At 43.3% G+C, this 20,169-nt stretch overlaps 1 protein-coding gene across 1 annotated transcript in view; it reads right to left on the bottom strand.

Annotated features, from left to right (window-relative positions):
- Positions 1-825: 825 nt before the first annotated feature.
- Positions 826-20,169, bottom strand: part of UROC1 (urocanate hydratase 1) — a 62,108-nt gene continuing 42,764 nt past the window's right edge. Inside the window, exons 16-20 of the mRNA XM_077325361.1 lie at positions 19,727-19,825; positions 16,568-16,667; positions 14,944-15,025; positions 1,970-2,069; positions 826-1,182 (exon numbers count right to left, since the gene is read on the bottom strand). Of these exons, the coding sequence (XP_077181476.1) occupies positions 1,036-1,182; positions 1,970-2,069; positions 14,944-15,025; positions 16,568-16,667; positions 19,727-19,825 (528 nt within the window). The 3' untranslated portion in view covers positions 826-1,035. The remainder of the gene's footprint in view (positions 1,183-1,969; positions 2,070-14,943; positions 15,026-16,567; positions 16,668-19,726; positions 19,826-20,169) is intronic.

Raw genomic sequence — 20,169 nt, 5'->3', positions numbered from 1 at the left:
AAAATTTTATTCCAACAAAAGATTTTATAGACTGGAATATACTTTTTCTAATAGAATGCATAACCATCTGATAATCTACATAATTTTTCCTGTGGTAAATCCATAGGCTCCTATTTACCCAATATCTGCCAGAGACAAGGCCAAATTTCAAGCCTTATAATTTACCAGAGGCTAGTATTTTTACCTTTAGGTTAAAGCTGTTAGGCTGTTCCCCAGGCAGATCCCCAGGCCAAGAGCCACAGGCCAGTTTGTTGTAGTGGTTAGGAGTGCGGACTTCTAATCTGGCATGCCAGGTTCGATTCAGCACTCCCCCACATGCAACCAGCTGGGTGACCTTGGGCTCGGCAGGGCACTGATAAAGCTTTTCTGACCGGGCAGTGATATCAGCACTCTCTTAGCCTCACCCACCCCACAGGGTGTCTGTTGTGGGGAGAGGAATGGGAAGGCGACTGTAAGCTGCTTTGAGCCTCCTTCGGGTGGGGGAAAGTGGCATATAAGAACCAACTCTTCTTCTTCTTCTAAGTGCCCTTCAGCTCAGGTTTCTGGCAAGGAGGAGCCTTTGTGTTTTTAGGGTCACAGCCCAGCACTGGGTGGGGCTTGCAGTTCTTTTGCTGTATTCCACTCCCAGCATACTCTTCCTCAATCAGCCACAAACAAGCACTACATTGAAACAATTCTCAAGCAGGCTACAAAGCACCCGCTTACCCACAAATACTGTCCTCACACTCTTAAAGCTTTCTGAATTGGTAGACAAAAGTGTGAGCATGTTCAGCATTTTTGCTCTGCCACTCAAGCTCAATAAAATCATTTATTTTGCTCTGCCACTCAAGCTCAATAAAAGTATTTATTATCATGTTCTTGGAAAGACTAACATCAATGTTGAATACATTGTAGATAAATTTCCCTAATGAGAGAAAAAAAGAAAACAGATTCCTTTAAGGCAGTCTGAAATTATATCACCCCCCCCCCCAACTAATGCTTTTTGGCAGAAAGAGGGCAAAATTTAAAACATGGTGCAATGGCTAAATAAGAAATTTAATGAAAAATTAACAGGGCTTGTTTTAGGATGTCATCATCCACCACCTTATGTGGAAGGGTCACCTTCAATTTTTTGTCCTTCTCCATAGCTTGGCAGATGGTTTCATATGCATTGTCATTGCCTGACCAGCACCGTCTAGCAACCTGTCCATATGAGCAAAAAAAGAAGAAAGAAAAATGAGCAAATGTATATGTTTGCATTCCACCCCCCTCCCCCTTTCCCAGCTATATAACAATGATTTTAGGGAAACAAATCTAACTAAATGGATTGTTCTGTTCTCAGTATCTAGGCCTTCCATTTTAGAACTTTAAAAAAAATCAAACATTTTAAAGTGAAACAAGCAACCCAGAAAGAAATAACAGGTTACATGAACTTGTATGATTTCAAGATTAGGGGGTGCTTTGGAAGAAAATCACCTCTTCTGTGTTATAGAACTGGTAGTACAGAACACATACAATTATGGGATTTGTAGTCTGACAGGCATCCAGTAAATTCAATATTCAGAAATTCGGTTGACTGGGAATGCCATGGGCAAAAAATCCTATTAGTGTATATTCTGAATTGGCAAAACCTGGAGTTCTGGAGGTGGGTGGATTGAATGATACAATTATAGTTCCTATCAAGTGTGAGTGGAGAGGTATAAATGCAAGGTTTCCAATCCACCCCACATATACAATAAAAAGTCCCTTCCTCCTCCCCTTCAAAGCCCTGGGAATCAGTAGACCCTTAAGTACAGCATTATGTATGGCATGGGGTTAAGTGGGAACCTGTACTAGAAGGAAAGATCAGTTTTAAAAAATCCCCAATTTTCCAATGGCAGAATTGCCTTCCATACACAGAAAACATGGAATTTTACAATGCTTGCAATTGGGCATCCATCCATCCATCCAACAATATTTTAAGATAAGCAGAGAGAGTAGATTTGCTTACTCCATTGGAAACATCCCAGCTTAGCATCATTTTAGCACATTCTTCTGCCTGTGTTGAGCCATCCAGAACAAGGCCAAATCCTCCATTTATCACTTCTCCCCTTTAAAGTAAAACAAAAAAATTGCATTCCTAACTTTCACTTGAAATGAATCAGAGGCCATCACCGTCTCATCATATGCAAACTTGGGGAAAAGGAAGATATACATTTTAAAACTGTAGTAATTAGGTATGACTAATCCATAGTCACTTTATTTAAAAGACAGGCAATTAACAATTTATAATAAGTGTGTACAGATGGAATTTTACTAATTACAACCTGAACTGATCAACATCCCATGCAGAGATATAGTAACCTGACCTTAATCTGATCAAAGGTATTTCCAACATTTGGGAGCAATTGAAAGCCTCCTGATCTGACAGTTACAATGTAATTCTGAGCCATGCCATTGTGCAGGTAGGGTTAAGGCTTTGTCTGTACCCATTAGAAAATGGTTAGAGGGATAAAGACACATGCCACCATCTTTTCTTGATAAACAGACAACCTGTAGGCTTGCAAGGAAAATAATAGCTGTAATAGCTGGCAAGCAGATAGCAAAAGAAGGAAGCAGAAACTCAGTGATAGGAATCCAGCTGCCTTGCAAACAGCCAGGTGAGGCAGTGGCAGACACTAATGCTTGCCTCACCAGTGGAACACATTCCAACACGCTCTTCCTCACAATCTCTTACATTATGAAATGTAAGAGATTGTGAGGAAGAAAGAAAGATCAGATAATGTGTCAGATAATTTCTCGGAAAACTGCTGATTCAGAACTTGAGATTTCTTAATGTTTGCAATTTCACTGTGTGTGTATGGGGGGGGGGGGACAACAACACATAATTAGCCCTGGTGGGGCAAGTGTCAGGCATGTCCTCCTATTTATGTGTAAATAAAGAGAGGATGAGCTGAGGAAAATGACTCATGCAGAAATGTCAGGGTGTCTGTTGTGTGGAGAGGAAGGGAAAAGTGAAATGCGAAGTATAAACAAACAGCTCCTCTTCCTCCTCCTCCTCCTCCCCCTCCTCCTGCCAGCTCTCCAAAGGAGTTTCATTGCCTGTAGATCAGGAAAACCTTCCCCCATATGCCTGAAATTTGGGATGGAACCTTTTAGAATTGTAACCCGTTTGGATGGAGGGGCAGAAAGCTGCACCAAAAAAAAAAAAATCCATTTGAACCTCACGGAAGTGGCTAGTGAACTGGCAGCAAGGTTCAGTTCTGACATTGATGCAGCTTTTCAAAGAATTCAACTCGAAGTCCAACTAATTCTCTTTTACATATCCCATATTTATGCCAGAACCCTAGCGTGGGATAAGGAGCCACCCACTTTCACTTTCCCACACTGCCATGCCAGCAACCTCAGATCTCAGCCAAGGGCCGATGCCAGTGACTGAGCCTACTGTAATTCTCCTGAGTACAAGATGCTCCAGAAAGCACTTGCTTAAACAAATAATGTAAATGCCAGCATGCCTGATGATTAAGTGGCTCAAGTGACTGGGGCTCTTAAAGGTCAGGCTCTGGTTATTTAAGTTTATTACACGGCAGCTTGGAATTCGGTTGCATTGGAATCTTAATTGACACTCCAGATTATACATCACTGGATCAAGGGAGAGCATGATTAAAAAAAAAGAAAAAGACCACATATTTTCCATGGGACTGTTACTCTAAATATGTAGCTTGGGATTGGAAGGTTCTGTTTTCACACTGTCTTTTTGTCAAATCCCAGAGACATAGCCATGCTAAACTGTGCCTCCCTTCCCCATTTTATCTTTGGGGCAGGTTAAAATGAGAGAGAAGGAACTGTCAGAAGGGCACCCAGCAAGCTCTGTGGTAGAGTGGAGGACTGATTGGATGGTAGTCTGACACTCTTAAAGTCCACTTAGTCTCAGAAACAAGGCATGAAGATGATGGTCTACTTGTTGCCGAAGTGTAAATATGCAAAGGATCACAGTACTGGCCGCTTATTGAGAACTGAAACAACTTTAAAGAGAGTCCTAGCAGTCGAAATATTCTTCTTCATCTGAAGGCAAACAGGGAGGAAGTCTACTCAAAGGAAGTCTCTAACCGAGCCAATCAGCACCCAGGAGTAGATTATTTGAAAAATATCTGGAAGTTCCAGAGCCTGGTCTAAATATGCTAACTTCAGATCTCCTCCAATGCCCCCTGAGGATATTCTTCATATATGCTGTTGAATCATGTATACCTCAGATTTTGAATATTCCAACAGCACTAGAGTTGCCAGGTCCTCCCTGTGCACTGGTGGGGGGGGGGCAGATAAGGTGGCCGGATTCAGGCTTATAAATGCATGGAGATTTGTGTAAGAAGCCTGGGGAGGACCAGGACCTCAGTGGGTCTCTTGGAGCGGGTTGAAGACCAAACAGGAGGACCTTGAACTGGTAGTGAAGGTTCCCAAAGCTGAATCTGAGGAACCATCTGTGCTCAGGGAAAATGGGCATGTGCCTCAGTCAAGTCCAGAGAAGTTAGAAATTCTCCTGGGTGGAGGACCTCAACAACGGACCTCAGCATTTTCAACCAGAAACAATGACATTTTATGAGCCTGTTGACAAACTTCAGATCTAGGATTATCCTACGATCCCTGTTTCTTTTGGGCATGGTAAATGCCATGATCCTGTTCCTCTAATGGGACTGGTTCTATAACCTGTATGTATGTCAGATGATCTATGGCTTATAGTGTCCTTTGGAGTTTTGTCATACCTTTTGGCATCAGGTAGGTAATGATCTGGTGGAATATGCCAGAATCTTGTATCCTTGACAAGCCACTTCATGAGCCCAGGAGTCTACTTATGGGGTGCACCAGGTCTCCTTGAAGGTCAGTCATTCCTACTACCGGAATGTGTTGTGAGTTATATATTATGTTATATAATTATATAATAATTATGGCATTTTAAACCTGTCCTTCCATATTTCTCAGGGTGGGCAACAACACTATAAAAACATCATGCAATCCTCATAAAACATTAAAACTTTTTATTCAACTAATGCCCCTGATTAAAATTCCAGACAGGGAGTATTAAGCGTCAGGAGCTGGTTTTTCCAACACTTCCCTCCTCCCCAGCAATAAGGTCAACATCTTTGTTGGGTGTTATTTTGGGCCCCAACCATAAGCCTGGTAGAATAACTCCTTTTTACAAGCCCTGCAGAACTGGACAAGGTTCTGTAAGGCCCTGATCTTCCTTGGGAGCGCATTCCATCAGACTAGGTCCAGAGCCAAAAATCCCTGGCCTAAGCCAAAGCAAGTTTCACCTAGGGATCCTGAGCAGAATTTGATCTGAAGATCTTAATGCTCATGGGGGAATATAAAGGAAAAGATGGTTCCATAGGTACACCAGCCCCAGACCGTTTAGAGCAAAATCCCACTGACCTGACCAGTTATCACCCGGTTTCGCACTTAGCATTCCTGCTATGCTGAACTTCCTGGACTTGATTGTCGGGTGGGCTATGCAGTTTCTCAGATTACTAACTGGGGGACTTCAGGGTCCACACAGAGATAACTGACTCCTCACAGAGTTTGGACCTGGTGTCAGCCATGGCAGCACTAGGACTCTTCCAATTTGTTGCTGGTTCCAGTCTCAAGCAAGCTATATCCTGGATTTGATCTTTGGAATAAGGATGTCAGCCTGGTCCAATCAACTAGGGTGCCATGGTTGGACCACTACAACCAGAAGGCTTGGATTGAATCATAGATTATCAGAATCACGCAGAGCGAGAAAAGCCCAGAGTGGGCCAGCCAGCCCAGCTTCCACTCTATAAAAAACACCCTATGAAAAAGAGGAGGAGAGGACACGCAGTAATGGGTTTAAACTTCAAGTACAACGATATAGGCTAGATATCAGGAAAAAAAATTCACAGTCAGAGTAGTTCAGCAGTGGAATAGGCTGCCTAAGGAGGTGGTTACACACTTTTCTTGGATGTTTTAGGATGCTTAGGGCTGATCCTGCGTTGAGCAGGGGGTTGGACTAGATGGCCTGTATGGCCCCTTCCAACTCTATGATTCTATGATTCTATGATTGACATACCGCTCCCCTCCCTGTTTAGGCAGAGAGCAGATTTAATTTTCATACATCTAGACTTATGAACCCAATTGGATTCTGTAATGCTCTGGGACTTGAAACCCCCGGCAGATCAGTTGATGAACTGGTGGAGGATTTGCATGCCTGACTCTCAGAAGCCTTTGGTGAGATTACTCAAGAGTATGCCTTGGGGGTTTGATATCTCTGTCAGCTCCATCAGTACATGCTGGGGTAGATCTCTGGAATCTTGAGGTGAATCTGCCTCTCTAAACATTGACATATTCTGATACCAGGATCCTCTTCTAACCTCAGACCTAAATCTGGGAAGAAAGTGCTGTATATGAAAAGACTGTCCCCATTTTTCTGACCTGATAGGCCTACACAAGGCTTTTTTCTCATCCCTCTCAAGGTAATCCTCAAATAATGTATTGCCTTGAATGGGATATTTATTTATTTATTTATTGGCTTTATATACTGCAGATCCCAGCTGGGACCACGGCAGTTTACAAGGATAAAAGAATAAAATGCAATAAACCCCCAAAATTCCCCTTAATAATAAAAATTATTAATACCAAGGTAGCAGGTAAAAACAACTATCTATCTATTTCCCCTTGTTCAGTATAATATGCTGTAATAATGGTCTTCAAATGGTAGTCAGTCCTCCAGGCACACAACCAAACCAGGTGTCTGGCCACAGTAGTGGAGGCCAGGACCCTAGCCACAAAAATAATTGTCTCCAATGTGGCATCTGCCTTGTAGGAGGATGCCTTCATCAGCTTGTTGGTGCCCTCTACCCACCTATGATCATTTTCCAGAATTAATTGTAGCAATTTACAACACCAAGCTATAGCTGCCCTAGAAACCACCAGTGCTGTGGTTGAGGCTTGTATTGGCATGGTCAATGCCTCATGGGTGTTGTGCAGCTCAGACTCTGACTTTTTGTCCATAGTGTCTCTGCAAGTACCTTTGCCATCCTCTAACACAGTGGTCCCCAACCTTTTATCACCGGGGACCGGTCAACGCTTGACAATTCTACTGAGGCCAGGGGGGGTAGTCTTTTGCCAAGGGACGTCACTGCCACCGCCTGAGCCCCTGCTCCACTTGCTTTCCCACCGGCACCACTTTCCCGCTGCCCGCTGCCCGCTGGGGGGCACTGCCAGCAGCAGCTATGCAATGCCACACCGAGGGGGAGCCCTAGCCATGGCGGCCACTGGAGAGCACCAAAGGTGAGCTGGCAGCAGAGTAGCCGGGCAGCCCCTGAGGCAGCAGCCGGGAAGGAGGACGAGGAGGAGCCGCGACCCGGTACCGACTGATCAACGAACCGGTACCGGTCTCCGGACTGGGGGTTGGGGACCACTGCTCTAACACCAGACCTGATGACTATTGCACTCATGGGAGCATCAACTAGAGTAACCTGCAGCATAGGTTTTGCATAAAGTGTACATCTTTCTAATAAGGAAAAGAAATTGCTTGGTCAAAGAATTCTGGCATGGGAAAATTATGTTGTGCAAAGTCATTTTTTTTTAGGGGGGGGAATTCCCCATTCCCCTTGAAACAAAAATATTTATAAGGTTCCAAGTTGGTAGCTCCAAGCAGCTAAGACTATTGAGATCTAGGACGGCAACTGTCTTGCACAACAAAAATTGATAATCCTCATTATTAAAGAATCACTTTTCTGTGGAAGCTTCCATTTCTTCCTCTTCTGTAATAAATCCCCCTTCCTCCCTCTCCCTGTGATTCTCTTCCACATCAAAAGAATTCGACCTCCTTGGGCATTCCCTCTTTTGTGCAGCCTTTGTTGGTCAACAAAACTGAGAGGGTAGACAGGAATAAGTGCCCAAATCATCCTGTCTATGCAGGGAAGGAGAGAGGGGGTATTTACAAGACAATGTCTCAAAGGGAGAGTCTCCTTGTCTCCAAAGGGAAGAAACTTTCTCCTTTACAGCCTGACTCATATACATGAAAAATTCAGGAGATAAATTAGATGGACTGCTGTTTTCAGCTACATTCCTGCCACATGCCCCTGAGGCTTGATCCGATTGGAAGAAGAACATAGCTGATCTGGGATGGCATATTGCCAATCCCCAATATGGCCACTGCCCTCTTGAGAGCCCCCCACAAGCCCTCCTGGATCAGCTTGGGCTCCTTTTATGCCTTTTTCATGGGCACAGCCAAGAGGAGCTTTTGAGAACTCTTTTCACTCAGTGGCTGGGACAGCCCAGTTGGACTGCTATTGGCTGCTCTCACCATGTTTCTGAGCTCTCCTGGCTCCTCTGGGACTGAAGAGGCAAGTGTCTGCTCATCAGAGGAGAAAGCATCTTCACGCTGTTTATGGCCATAACCAATGCTTCAGCCAAAGCCAGAATTCCTAAAATGGCCATGGTGACAGAGCGAGAGCCAGTGATCATCGCTATGGTCTCTCCTGCTGCTCTTTGATCAAAGCGCAGACAGACAACCAGAAGGATGCAGTAGGGAAGAAGGTTCAGCAAAAGATAAGAATAAGAGTAGAAAAAAAGAAATGGCTGAAATATAAAGGTAAAACAGGAAGAAGACTGAAGACAGGTGCTTCCTACCATGGGAGGAAGGAAGTGAACAATTTGTCCTGCCTCCATTACCAAGGGCTGGGAAACACCCACCAGTATGTCCTGCTGGATCAGAGGAAGAACCAGGGGATCCCCAGGTCCCACCTGGAGGCTAGCAGCCCTAAACAGTACTTTGCTCTCAGCACCTATATCCAGAAATACTGCTGTTGAATATGAGGTTTTCATTATGTTACTGAATGGTGGACAGACCTAACTAATATTACCAGGAAAATATTTTTATGAATCATGTAAGTATTTTCAGCTGGGCCAGCTTGATAGTAATGAAAGTTAAGTCTTAGAAGAACCTTGTAACTAAATAAGACATTTGAAATTCATCCCTTTCATTTCTCAAGTTCCATCTCTTAATTCTACATGCCATTTGATTCTCAAACAGAATCAGTGACTGCATTTTTCATTCTAAAGTCAGATCTAGAGTTAGGACATATTTTGATAACTACACCAACAAATCCAAAGCCAGTGAGATCCAGTTTTGCCTTCCCCAAGACACCTAAAAGCAATCATAAATTAAATCTACAGTTAGTCAGGTTTGTTCAGTTGAACTTTCCAACAAGTCTTCTCACTTTTATAGGAAAGCGCACTGCCCTCATTAGCACTGGGTCATATATTCAGATAATTAAAGAAACATGTGGCATTTTGACCTTAGCTACCTCCTATAATTTCCAGATGTCTCCATGCAAGGTGATCAAAGAACTCCAGGCCCCTTTTGCAATCAAGACATCACACTGTTGACTGTGTACTTCACTCAGTAAATTGACTCTGTCTGTTTGTTGCTACAAGTCACTTTGGCCTCCTGCTAATAAACAGGACTTGAGAATGAAGTTGTAACAGTGGTCATCCCTAATGTTACTGTAACTCCAAATAACAGCAAAAGTGACACAAGTTCATACAAGCAAATAACTACATAGACAAGATCATTTCTTCGATCACTGGAAAGGTGAATTTTTCCCAAATCCTTAACAAAATAAAAGGTTTCTAGAGAAAATCTGAATGATAAAATCCAAGTAAACACATCACTGGTCATATAAGTAACAGTGCTATCATTTTCTGTATAGCACATGTGTGAACTTACAAATACCAGAAGTTCAACTGAGGGATGGGTATTAGTAAACAGAAAAACTGAAAGTTAAAAGCATGTTTGTTTGGGGACATTTTAGGGATTGGATGCGTCTGATCTCCATAAATCACGAACTCTAGCATACCCTTATCCCTTCTCATTTGCACTGCAGTCAGTCCAGATGGGAGACCTAGAAATGTAAGTAGTAATTTATGCACTTACAAGTTAGTAGAAAACAGCAATTAAAACATATGAGATATCCTATGTAATATGCCTCTAATTGAAGAGCCTCTTGTGGTGCAGGGTGGTAAGGCAGAGACATGCTGTCTGAAGCACTTACCATGAGGCTGGGGATTCGATCCCAGCAGCCAGCTCAAGGTTGACTTAGCCTTCCATCCTTCCGAGGTCAGTAAAATGAGTACCCAGCTTGGGGGGGGGGGGGGTAAAATGGTAATGACTGGGGAAGGCACTGGCAAACCATCCTGTATTGAGTCTGCCATGAAAATGCTAGAGGGCGTCACCCCAAGGGTTAGACATGACTCGGTGCTGGCACAGGGGATACCTTTACCTTTTATGCCTCTAATGACTTAGCTAAAACATTAAGAACTTCTCCCATGATCTAGTGTCTTTAGGCAGAACTAGGCATGTTGCAAACAAGCTCCACTGCAAACCAAACAATGCTTTGAACCATCTTTGTGGGAGCAATATCAGCTATGTACTTCCTTTGTAATTGAAGCATTTTTGCTTTGAGCCTCCAAAGCAAAGCTGGGTTCTTCTGTTTTCATTTCACTCCATCAGGAAGAGCAGCATACATGTAGGTACCCCATGATATCTTCACAACAACCATAAGAAACTAACTGGGCTTGCTGAAAATAGTTTGCAATGATCATTCTCAACCTGCACAACTAAATCAAGCGCAGCAGAGTGGCCTGAAGAATCCATTGCACAGTCAGGTACTGCAGTGATGAGACAAAATAAAAGAGGGCCTCTTCCTGAACTAAACGCTAGAAGGCTCTCATGCCCTAAGAATTGTTGGAGGTTTAGTGCCCAATTAAAAGAGATTTGTTTAATCAAGTTCCTATTTTGCTGCTTTAAAAAAATGCCAGAGCTAATTGGAGATGGTGGGGGTGGGGTGGGGGAAGGATGGCTGGCACTTGACCTGTTTTGCATCAGGAATCTGTTGCTGCATTTTAGTAGAAGAGCCCCTTATATTGGGGTCTGAAGGTCACAGTTTTTAAATGTAGCTTGAAGGGCATCTAAATACATTCCATCCACTGACATTCTGAGTGCATGCACAAACAACATGGTGCTGGGTGTAGGATATTTTTTTTAAATCTCATTTTACTCTTGTTTAGAAAACTGAGTCTTTCAAATCATGCTATGGTCACTTACCATAATACATTTGAGTCTTTAAAAGCATTTCGATATTAATGAAAGAGAATCATACAACATTGGATTTCAGTCAAGGAAATAATTTTACAAACTCCAGCAAAGCCCCTTTAAACCACACAATAAATTGTCTGAGTTTCCCAGAAGTAGCTAAGGCCAAAGAAAACCCCATGGGTCAGAAAGGCTTTTCTGAATTATCATTCTTTTATTTTTTGTGATTCATGTGTACCTACAACCCACACATCCGCATCAAGGCTGTGCTTCTGTTGCAAGAACATCAGCTTCCCTAAGCAATTTATTTCTCTTGTTTTGGGGTTTGATTAGAATCATAGAGTTGGAAATGACTGCCAGGGTCACCTAGACCAGTGGTCCGCAAGCTTTTGGCTGCTGCGGACCGCTGCTCTGTAGTGGGGGGAGAGGGCGGCCCGGGGGCCCGCACACGCACAGCAGCCCCAGCACAAACGCGCGTGTGCGGACTGCCGCGCACACGCGTTTGCGCCCAGCAGGGGCGCAAACGCGCGTGCACGGCAGTCCACGCATGCGTGTTTGTGCCACCGCCATGCCGGCGGCTGCGGCTCCCCCTCCTGGCCCCTCCGGGCCACCAGCAAATCGGCCGCTAAAGCAGCCAATTAGCTTGCGGCTCGGCAAGCTTCTCTTCCCTCCCCTCCCGAAACAAGAAGCTTGCCGGGCAGCGAGCTAATCGGCCGCTTCTCGCTTTGGGGGGGAGGGAAGAAGGAGCCGCGGCCCGGCGCCAAGGCCTTCACGGCCCGACACCGGGCCGCAGCCCGCAGGTTGGGGACCACTGACCTAGACCACCCCCTACAGAATGCAGGAAACTCACAACTACCTGCTCACCCACATTGACCCCAATTCCATGTCCAGATGATGGCCCCCACCCAAAAAAAAACACACCAGAATCCTTGGTCAGTCTGGCCTGGAGGAAATTCCCCTCCTGACTCCAAAGTGGCAATTGACATTTCCCTGGACATGCAAGAAAGGGCCACAAGATCCAATCACTGCTTGTACACCTACTATCATCATGATCATCATTATTATTAGATGATCATTAGATAATAATAATGATCATCATTATTATTACTATTATAATTTATTGCATTTATGGGCCACCCTTCCCTGATGGCTCAGGATATGGTTTTGTGATATAACTAGTGATAAGCAATACAACCCCCATTCTTCCATACTGAATTCTGAATCTGTTCTTTCAAAGGAAAATTCTTCAGTGGCTGAGTTTCCACATGTTCTACCAAACTACACAGCAGGCCAGGATCACTCATCTAGCAGTATTTTAAGTGGAAAATGCGAACAAGACTATCTCACACTTCCCACATTCCTCTGGAGTGTTCATACTGTGTTTTATTGTAATTATTAGGAGGGTATGGGCTCCCATTCTGTTGCACTAGAGGATCATCTAAGTAGATTGCTTGTGCTAAGTGAGCACAGTAGTGCTCCCTCATCAGTTTTACCATCCATCTCTTGGGGAACGTCACATGATTGTCATTGACAAGGATTTGCAGACATGTGTGTGTACACCTCGTCAGATACTATATGCATGCACATCAATGCTCATACCCAGAAGTAAAACTTTGTTGGTCTTAAAGTTACCAGTGAACTTGGACTTTGTTCTGCTGCTTCACACCAACACAGCTACCCACCTGATAGGATTTGCAGAGTTGCTGGACAAAGGCAATGTATGGTTCCTTTACTGTACAATTGGCAAGCAAGGAAAGGAAGGGAGAAGGAGAGTTGTTTTTTATACACCACTTTTCACTACCTGAAAGAATACCAAAGTGGCTCACAGCCCCCTTCCCTTCCTCTCCCAACAGCAGACACCCTCTGGGGTAGGTGGGCCTGAGAGAGCTCTGACAGGACTGACTGATCTGAATAGCTCTATCAGGATTGTGACTAGCCCAAGGCCACCCAGCTGGCAGCAAGTGAAGGAGGAGTAGGGAATCAAACCCGACTCTCCAAATTAGAAGATGCTGCTCTTAACCACAGCACCAAGCTAGTTCTGGTACCACGTGGGCCAGTTTTCCTGTGTGCCCATTGGTTTTCCCTGTGTAAAGACTGCAACATCTTTGTTGAGCCCAGGATCCCTCACATCACTCATCACTAATTACATCACAAGCTATATCCAACAGATGATTTACACCAATGGAATGTCATGGGGCTGTTAATAGGGCCCCGGGAGATCAGTCTGACAGGGACTTCCCAGTCTTTCAGTTTGGTAAAGTGGAACGTGACAGGAAATATTAGATGAGACTGGCCCTCAAAACTTCCACGCTAGACTTAGCATTCTCTCTTGGGGCAGGCAGCAATGCTCTGTCAATCCATCCATCGCACTCTCCCTCAGCAATTCAATGCTATTAGTAAGCCATGCGAAAGTGAGCAGTAGTGGAAAATCCATAAAAATACAGTCTGGCTGAAAATCATTAACATGAGGTATGACCATGAATATACATCCCTTGTTCTGAAAAACATTCAAGATTGTCCTGAATAGCTGTTGCTGTTTACATAGCAAGTCATCAGTTGTGCCCCTGCACCTTAGTAGTGAAAATAGGTGGAAATGAACCAGCAATAAGTTCCTCCATAGTCACCAGTGAATTTAGTTTGAGCCAGCAACACTTGTAGTCTGCTTTCAGTATGGCGTGCATCCTGGCACCACATGTGCACCTCTTCGCCCAATTCATTGAATATCCACATGAGCAATGAAGATGGGTCTTGAACTGGAAACAGGCACTGCAACCCTTACCTGATTATGGCACAAGGAAATTGGCCATTAATTCCAAGCACGTTTATGTGGGACAACACCCCCCACAGTGAGGAAAGTGTGAAACAAGCTCTGGAATTCCCCATGCAAACATACTTGTCAAGACTTTCTCTGGTACCCTACAATCATTGCCACTTAGCAGAGATGTTCCCAGTACTGAGTATTCCCAGGCATGACATGTAATTGTTTTCTAGCGTGTAACACCCAGTTATATGACAACTTGGAAAATGATCCCTGATAAACTCTTCTTAGGTCAGAATGCTTTAAAAGATTCTCTACGTGTATAATCAGCATTCAGCAGACTGTGCTTACTCTGACTGAATTGCTGGCTGAGGTGATGGGAAATTATGAGGACAACAGAGTATTTTGGTGGCAATTCCAAATCTGTGGAACCCCCCTGCCTTTATCTGTCTGCTTGGCATCCTCTCTGATGGCTTTTAACTACTTACTTAGCTTCTAACTGATGCTGTTGTATGGGCACTAGGTTTTATTTTGTTTTTTAAATGTGAATTTCAGAATTGTTTTCTTTCATGGTGATATTGTTTTAAACAAGAACTAAGGTCAAAAAGCCAATTGATGGTTTAATTTAAAAATTAGATGCTTTTGCCGTGCACGTGGAAAAGTTGTTTCATGTTAACAACTTAGTTTGAAACTCCTCTATTTTGATTGCTTCTTGCAAAAGATTTAAACAGTAGCTGTGGTTTTCAATCAGATTCCAGAGCTTAAAGCTCTCTTCTGTTCTCGTGTGCTTGGTAGGTGGGAAGAGTCAATTTCCAAACATAGCTCTAGTATTATGGGTGTGTACAAAGCAGATGAAACAAAGCAACTTCAACCAAGTTCTACTGCACTCAGATGTCAACCTTATACGTTGGGGGACAACCCTTCAAAGACAGCCTCTTTTCCTAGGTACTCATTGAAAAGGCTCAGAAATGCTAAGCTATGAAACAAGTTGAAGGAAGTTCATTTATCATGGTTCTGTGCTGCTGCATTACGCAACCTGGCTTTCTTCACCTCTTTTCCTCACCCGGTTTTCACCAGACAATATCCTATTATTTCAAAGTCAAGTTCTCCTTACCAGCCAACACCACCACCATTGTGTAAGGCAACCCAGGTAGCACCTCTCAATGCATCTCCTACAAAATTCTGAACAGCCATATCTGTAGGGGAGGAAAAGAAATAAACAGCTGATGAACATGAATTTTTAGGGTCTTTTAGAAAGAAAGAAAAAACCTTGGAAACTGTACCTTATTGAAAATCTGGTCAATTAAAGTTGAACTACCTGATTATTGCTCAACATTTTTGTTCTAGAAAATTAAGAATCCTCCAAATCCAGGTAGTGGCTGGGATTATAACTGGTCTCTAGGCAACAAAAATAAATTCACCTAGAGATAGCGGCTGCTTTGGAAGACTGACTCTATGGTATTATACCCCACTGAAGTCCCTCCCCTCTGCCTGCCCTCCTTATGCTCCACTTCCAAAATCGCATGGTATTTCTCAACCGAAAGCTGGCAACCCTATAGAACAGGGATTTCCAACCAGGGTGGGAACCAGTTTTTGGACTAGCTCTGGAAGATTAAATCTGGCTTAATGGGATGATTTCCACTAGGAACTGTTGAAAACATTGTTACTCATTTATTCCCCTAATGTGTGCAATTTGCATCTGTGATTTACTAGTGCTAGTATAATTCCCAAGTCTAGTGCTTTGCCTTTATCTGCTTTCTTTCCTTGCTTTCTTTCAGTATGTCTACATTCACATTAAAGATGCAATTTGCTCCCTGCTCTCTGTCTTTAACCTCTCCACAATTTCTCCCAGAATATTGTTTCCAAGATTGGGTGCAAGCACAGATGTTGATCCCTTGCCCTGGGGTTAAAAGATGTACATGTCAAGGCCATGGCCATATAGGCCCTTCTGTCACTTGGTAACAGGCATCATACACAGTAATTCTTTCCACTGTGGAAAAACTGCAGGATAAGAATGCCTTCTTATTCAATAAACTAGCTTCAAAGCCCATTCCTAAGAACGGGCCTTGAAAGGGTCCCCTGCCCTGGCTCCTGGCCAGGCAGCTTAAGGTGGCTTTGGGCTGCAGCTCACAGCCGGATCTAGTGGGGCATGTGGGGCAGGACAGCTTGTTAGCAGGCCCAGGACAGAGCTCCTTAGCAGACAGTCAGCAGGCCGGGAGGCCCTCATTAGCAGGCCCTCCACCACGATCCTTTGCCCAGGGTCCTCTCCCCTTACCTGCTGCTGGCTCCAGGCACTGAGGTGCATCTGAAAGCAAAGAGGCTAGAGTCCAGGGACAGAGGGCAGGAGTTGCAGGGGCAGGGGCAATCAGCAAAGCTGGCTGCACACTGATTGGCCCTATTCCAACTTGGACAGCCGGACACATTCCACTCCCCAGGCTGTTTCACAAATATATAGAGGAACCATGGATAAGGATGAATGCATACAATGTTTAGTTGAATATAGGGTTGCCATTCTCCAGGACACATCTGGAGAACCCATCAGTATCAGAGTTGATCTCCAAACAACTAAGATCAGTTCCCCTGGCTGCTTTGGAGGTGAACGCTGTGGTGTTGTACCCTCCTGAAGTCTCTTCCCTTCCCAAACCCTGCCCTCCTCAGACGCCATCCCCCAAATCTCCAGGTATTTCCTAATCCAGAGCTGACAACCCTAATTTAATATATTGAGCATATCAACTAACCTGCACAAAGTGCGGATCCGTCATAGATATTTGATGTCTCCCTGTATGGACTGTCTGTCCCACTTACATCATGGTGATCTCGACTAAGGACAACAGGCCCCTGTTTTGTTTAAAGGAGAAAAGATTGGAATTTTTCATGTGAAGAATATGCCAAATAATGGTAAAGTTTTCATTAACCACTTGAGTTTATATTAATTAAAATAAAATAAAATATTAAAATAATGATATGGTCCCTCAATAAAGGCAGGTCCATTTCTATGTAGTGTGGGATAAATTATGATGGGAAGTGCTGGCAGTGTGCATGATTGAGCAGAATATAAAGAGTGTCCTGCAGGGGGTGTCAGAAGCGATGCATATTTAGCATAGTTAGATCAAGAACTTCCTGATATCTTTCACATTATCTCCTCTAATGTCCTGGTCCAATAGGACTTTTCCTGCTTTTGAGCATACTTCCTCCCTACTTGTTTCCAGTGAAACCAACAGAAGAATGACTGCAGACAACAGAGCAGTTAGTTAGGTCTCTTCTCTCCTATTTTTATTTTCTGGTGATCTGCTCCTCATTCCCTTTTTAAAACTCTGCCAACAGGAAATAGATGCTGAAGTGCTAGTAAAGAGGGGGGGGGGGCTATATTCACAGACCTCCCAACCCATTATCACATATCATTTGCCCTTGAGCTGATAGGAGATAGAGTTTGATCCTGTTTTGTGCTTCTCGCAAAGCCTGCGGTCTATTTGTATCCACTACAAGGATGGCAGTGGCCAAAACAAGATTTGGATAACATTTTAAAAAGAGACACAGTATACACCACAGGGTATGGGAGTTTGACCTTGCACTTCAGAGCCCCAGAGAGTTTTCCTTTCTTAGGCTATGATTGTTTCATAAAACTATTTTATAATTACGGGCTCTTTGAGAGCTCCAAAAAAGATCAATGGCATTTAAAATACAACAGTAAACATTGTCAGAGTAACATAAACCAGACACAGGTCAGTCAAGGCTTCCTAGATTGAGTCTTTATGATTATTCTGCCACAGTACTGAAAGATGCCTGGCGTTGAATCTTTGTTTGGACTGAATATACTTAGGCCAATTGCTGACCTCATAGCCACTAATTCCAAGGTATATCATAGCTTTGGTAACAACTTGCACTGGAAAACCCATCTACTCCAAAGTCAGTATGGAGGGTGGCACTAGAGCATGCTCCAGGGCCACATTGGATACTTGGGTCACCATATGCTATTCTCCTTTCTGAAGGTGTAGAGCTGAAGCTTGAGCCCCTGGCTTTACTGTTTCCAGGCTCAAAGGCTGGAGCCTGAAATGCAGCAGGCAGGCATTATTAGCCTGTTGACCAAGCAATGCAGAAGGCCAGGCATTTATACCAGGACTAGCTTATGCAGAGGCTTTCCATTGCCTATCAGTCACAGGATGTTGAACACTCCTGTTCCTTTCTGTATCAAAATGGAGTTCAAAGGATTGCATTCAACCCAGACAAAGTGTTGCCCAGCCTGTAGGGTGGGACCCTAGATTTGTAGACCAGCCCTCCCTAAAGGCTGTCTGTGCCTTTTCCATTGCTCTCTTTAATTAATTAATTATTTTTTCTGTTTATGTGCTATCCTTTCCTTGGGGGCTCTGGGTTGCTCACATCATAATGATAACATTACATAATAAAAAAGTATATAAACCCCAATTTATTTAATTAAAATTAATAATTTAAAAACAACAGTTTCAAAAAGGGCCACCTTCTTCTCCTTAGAGCAGGCTTTCTCAACCAGGGTTTCATGATGGCCCTGGAAGGGTTTCCCCAATGGGTGGGAGTTAATTAATTTTTCATATCTTTTTAAATTTGTCAAACATTTATTGGGTCATGTTGTCCCCCCCCCCCAAATGGCCAGTGATGGGCCTGGAGAAAGTAGAAGAGAAGAGGCCCCGGGTGGGCATGTACACAGCTATGCTTCCCAACCATTTTCTGCACGATCGCACCACTTCTGGGGTTTCTCAACCCCTGAAGAATATTTCAGGGGTTTCTCAATGGTAAAAAAGTTGAGAAAGAAGGGTACATAGAGTGCCTTAGAAAGAAGGGTACATGGAGTGCAACTTTACTGGTCGATAGGTGGTGGTTTTTGGTGTCAACTATGGGGGCCAGACAGTTGATGATGTTTCTTTGTATTATGGAAACCAAGATCTGACCCTGGAAAAAAATTTCTTCAATACATTAGCTTGTGTCTCCCCCCCCCCCCCAATCCATTGCATATACAAGTTGGTCAAGTATAATGTGTTCTGATGGTTACTAGAGTGAGTTTCTTAGAATCTAAAGAGGGAGTAATGGAGAAAGAGAGGATGGTCAAAGGCTGGAATGTAACCTCCATATGCAAACACTGTGTATATTAGAATGCCACTTGCTTAGGGTTCTTAGTGGGGGAAGATGTATCTTTTGTGCAATCAATGTCTATTTGTTTCTCCAAAATGCATGTTCAGCCATTGTAGATGCCAAACCAGATGAATGCCAAGGTCATTTTTGACTATGGACCAGCCCTGGATGCGTCACCACACCAAATAAATTGGGACTTGTGGGTGACCATACAAAGAAAATAGGAAACAGTGGACCCAGACCATATCCACCCATTAGATGAAATGGTACAAGTTTCCTAATTCATGCCCAGGAATCTCCAATACAGGAAGCTGTTAACTACGATGGCTTCCCAGTGTTTGTGCCTAAAGCAGAAAAAGCACTTTTGTGACTCTCCTTGAGGATTACAAAGGAAGCATACCCATGAATGAAAATGTGTGAAAACACTACAATTCATGAGTCCAGATGGGAATAGGGAAAAAAACACAGTAGGGTTCAGGAATCTTATAAAATGCCACAACTACAAAGGCTCAGCACAATATGTAGTTATTGTCAAAGCTGAGCTCATTTTAAATTACTACGCTTGTTAATTTATTACAGATTTATTGACTTCAAACAATTTGTATTTTATATGAAAAGTTTTTGCCCCTTTTTCTCCACCTGAATTCTGGCAATATGATATTAATATTCCCAGTACGTGGCCAGACCCCACTGCTCTTTTTCTTCCAGACCAATCTGAAACAAAAAAGATTAGGTTACATTGAGTAAATATATATATATATTATATATATATATCAGAGAGAGAGAGACTGTACCTTAATCTTTCCTTCAGCAATGCCTTGGTTAATAGCTCTCGCAATAGCTACACGGCCATTTTGATCAGAATATAAAATCCTGGCTTGGGAACCTACAACCTAGAAAGTAGAAATATTGCCACAATAAAATATTTTGGCTTATCTCTATGGTCCAGACATGGCCAGAGCTAAATCTGTCTTCTTTAGCTAAAATAAGCAAGGATATCGAATTCATAGCTACCTACTGTCAGGACTAAAGCATTTTAGTTTCCGTTGGATTATTTTGCTATCTATACTTATACAATAAAACTAATGAATCTGTGATTAGCTGGCACAAGCCAGTGTACCAACAGCTTGAGACCCATGATCCAATACTAAGTTTCCTGGAAGTATTAATAGAAACTGGAAAGGAACTATGATTGCAAAGAATGCTAAATGTCCGTAATGCTTTTCTGTCCCTCTGT

Source organism: Paroedura picta, chromosome 3 (genome assembly GCF_049243985.1).
Source record: "Paroedura picta isolate Pp20150507F chromosome 3, Ppicta_v3.0, whole genome shotgun sequence".
In the NCBI taxonomy this organism is placed as follows: domain Eukaryota; kingdom Metazoa; phylum Chordata; class Lepidosauria; order Squamata; family Gekkonidae; genus Paroedura; species Paroedura picta.
Note: the sequence above shows the minus strand (reverse complement) of the source record. Positions and strands in the feature narration are given on the sequence as shown.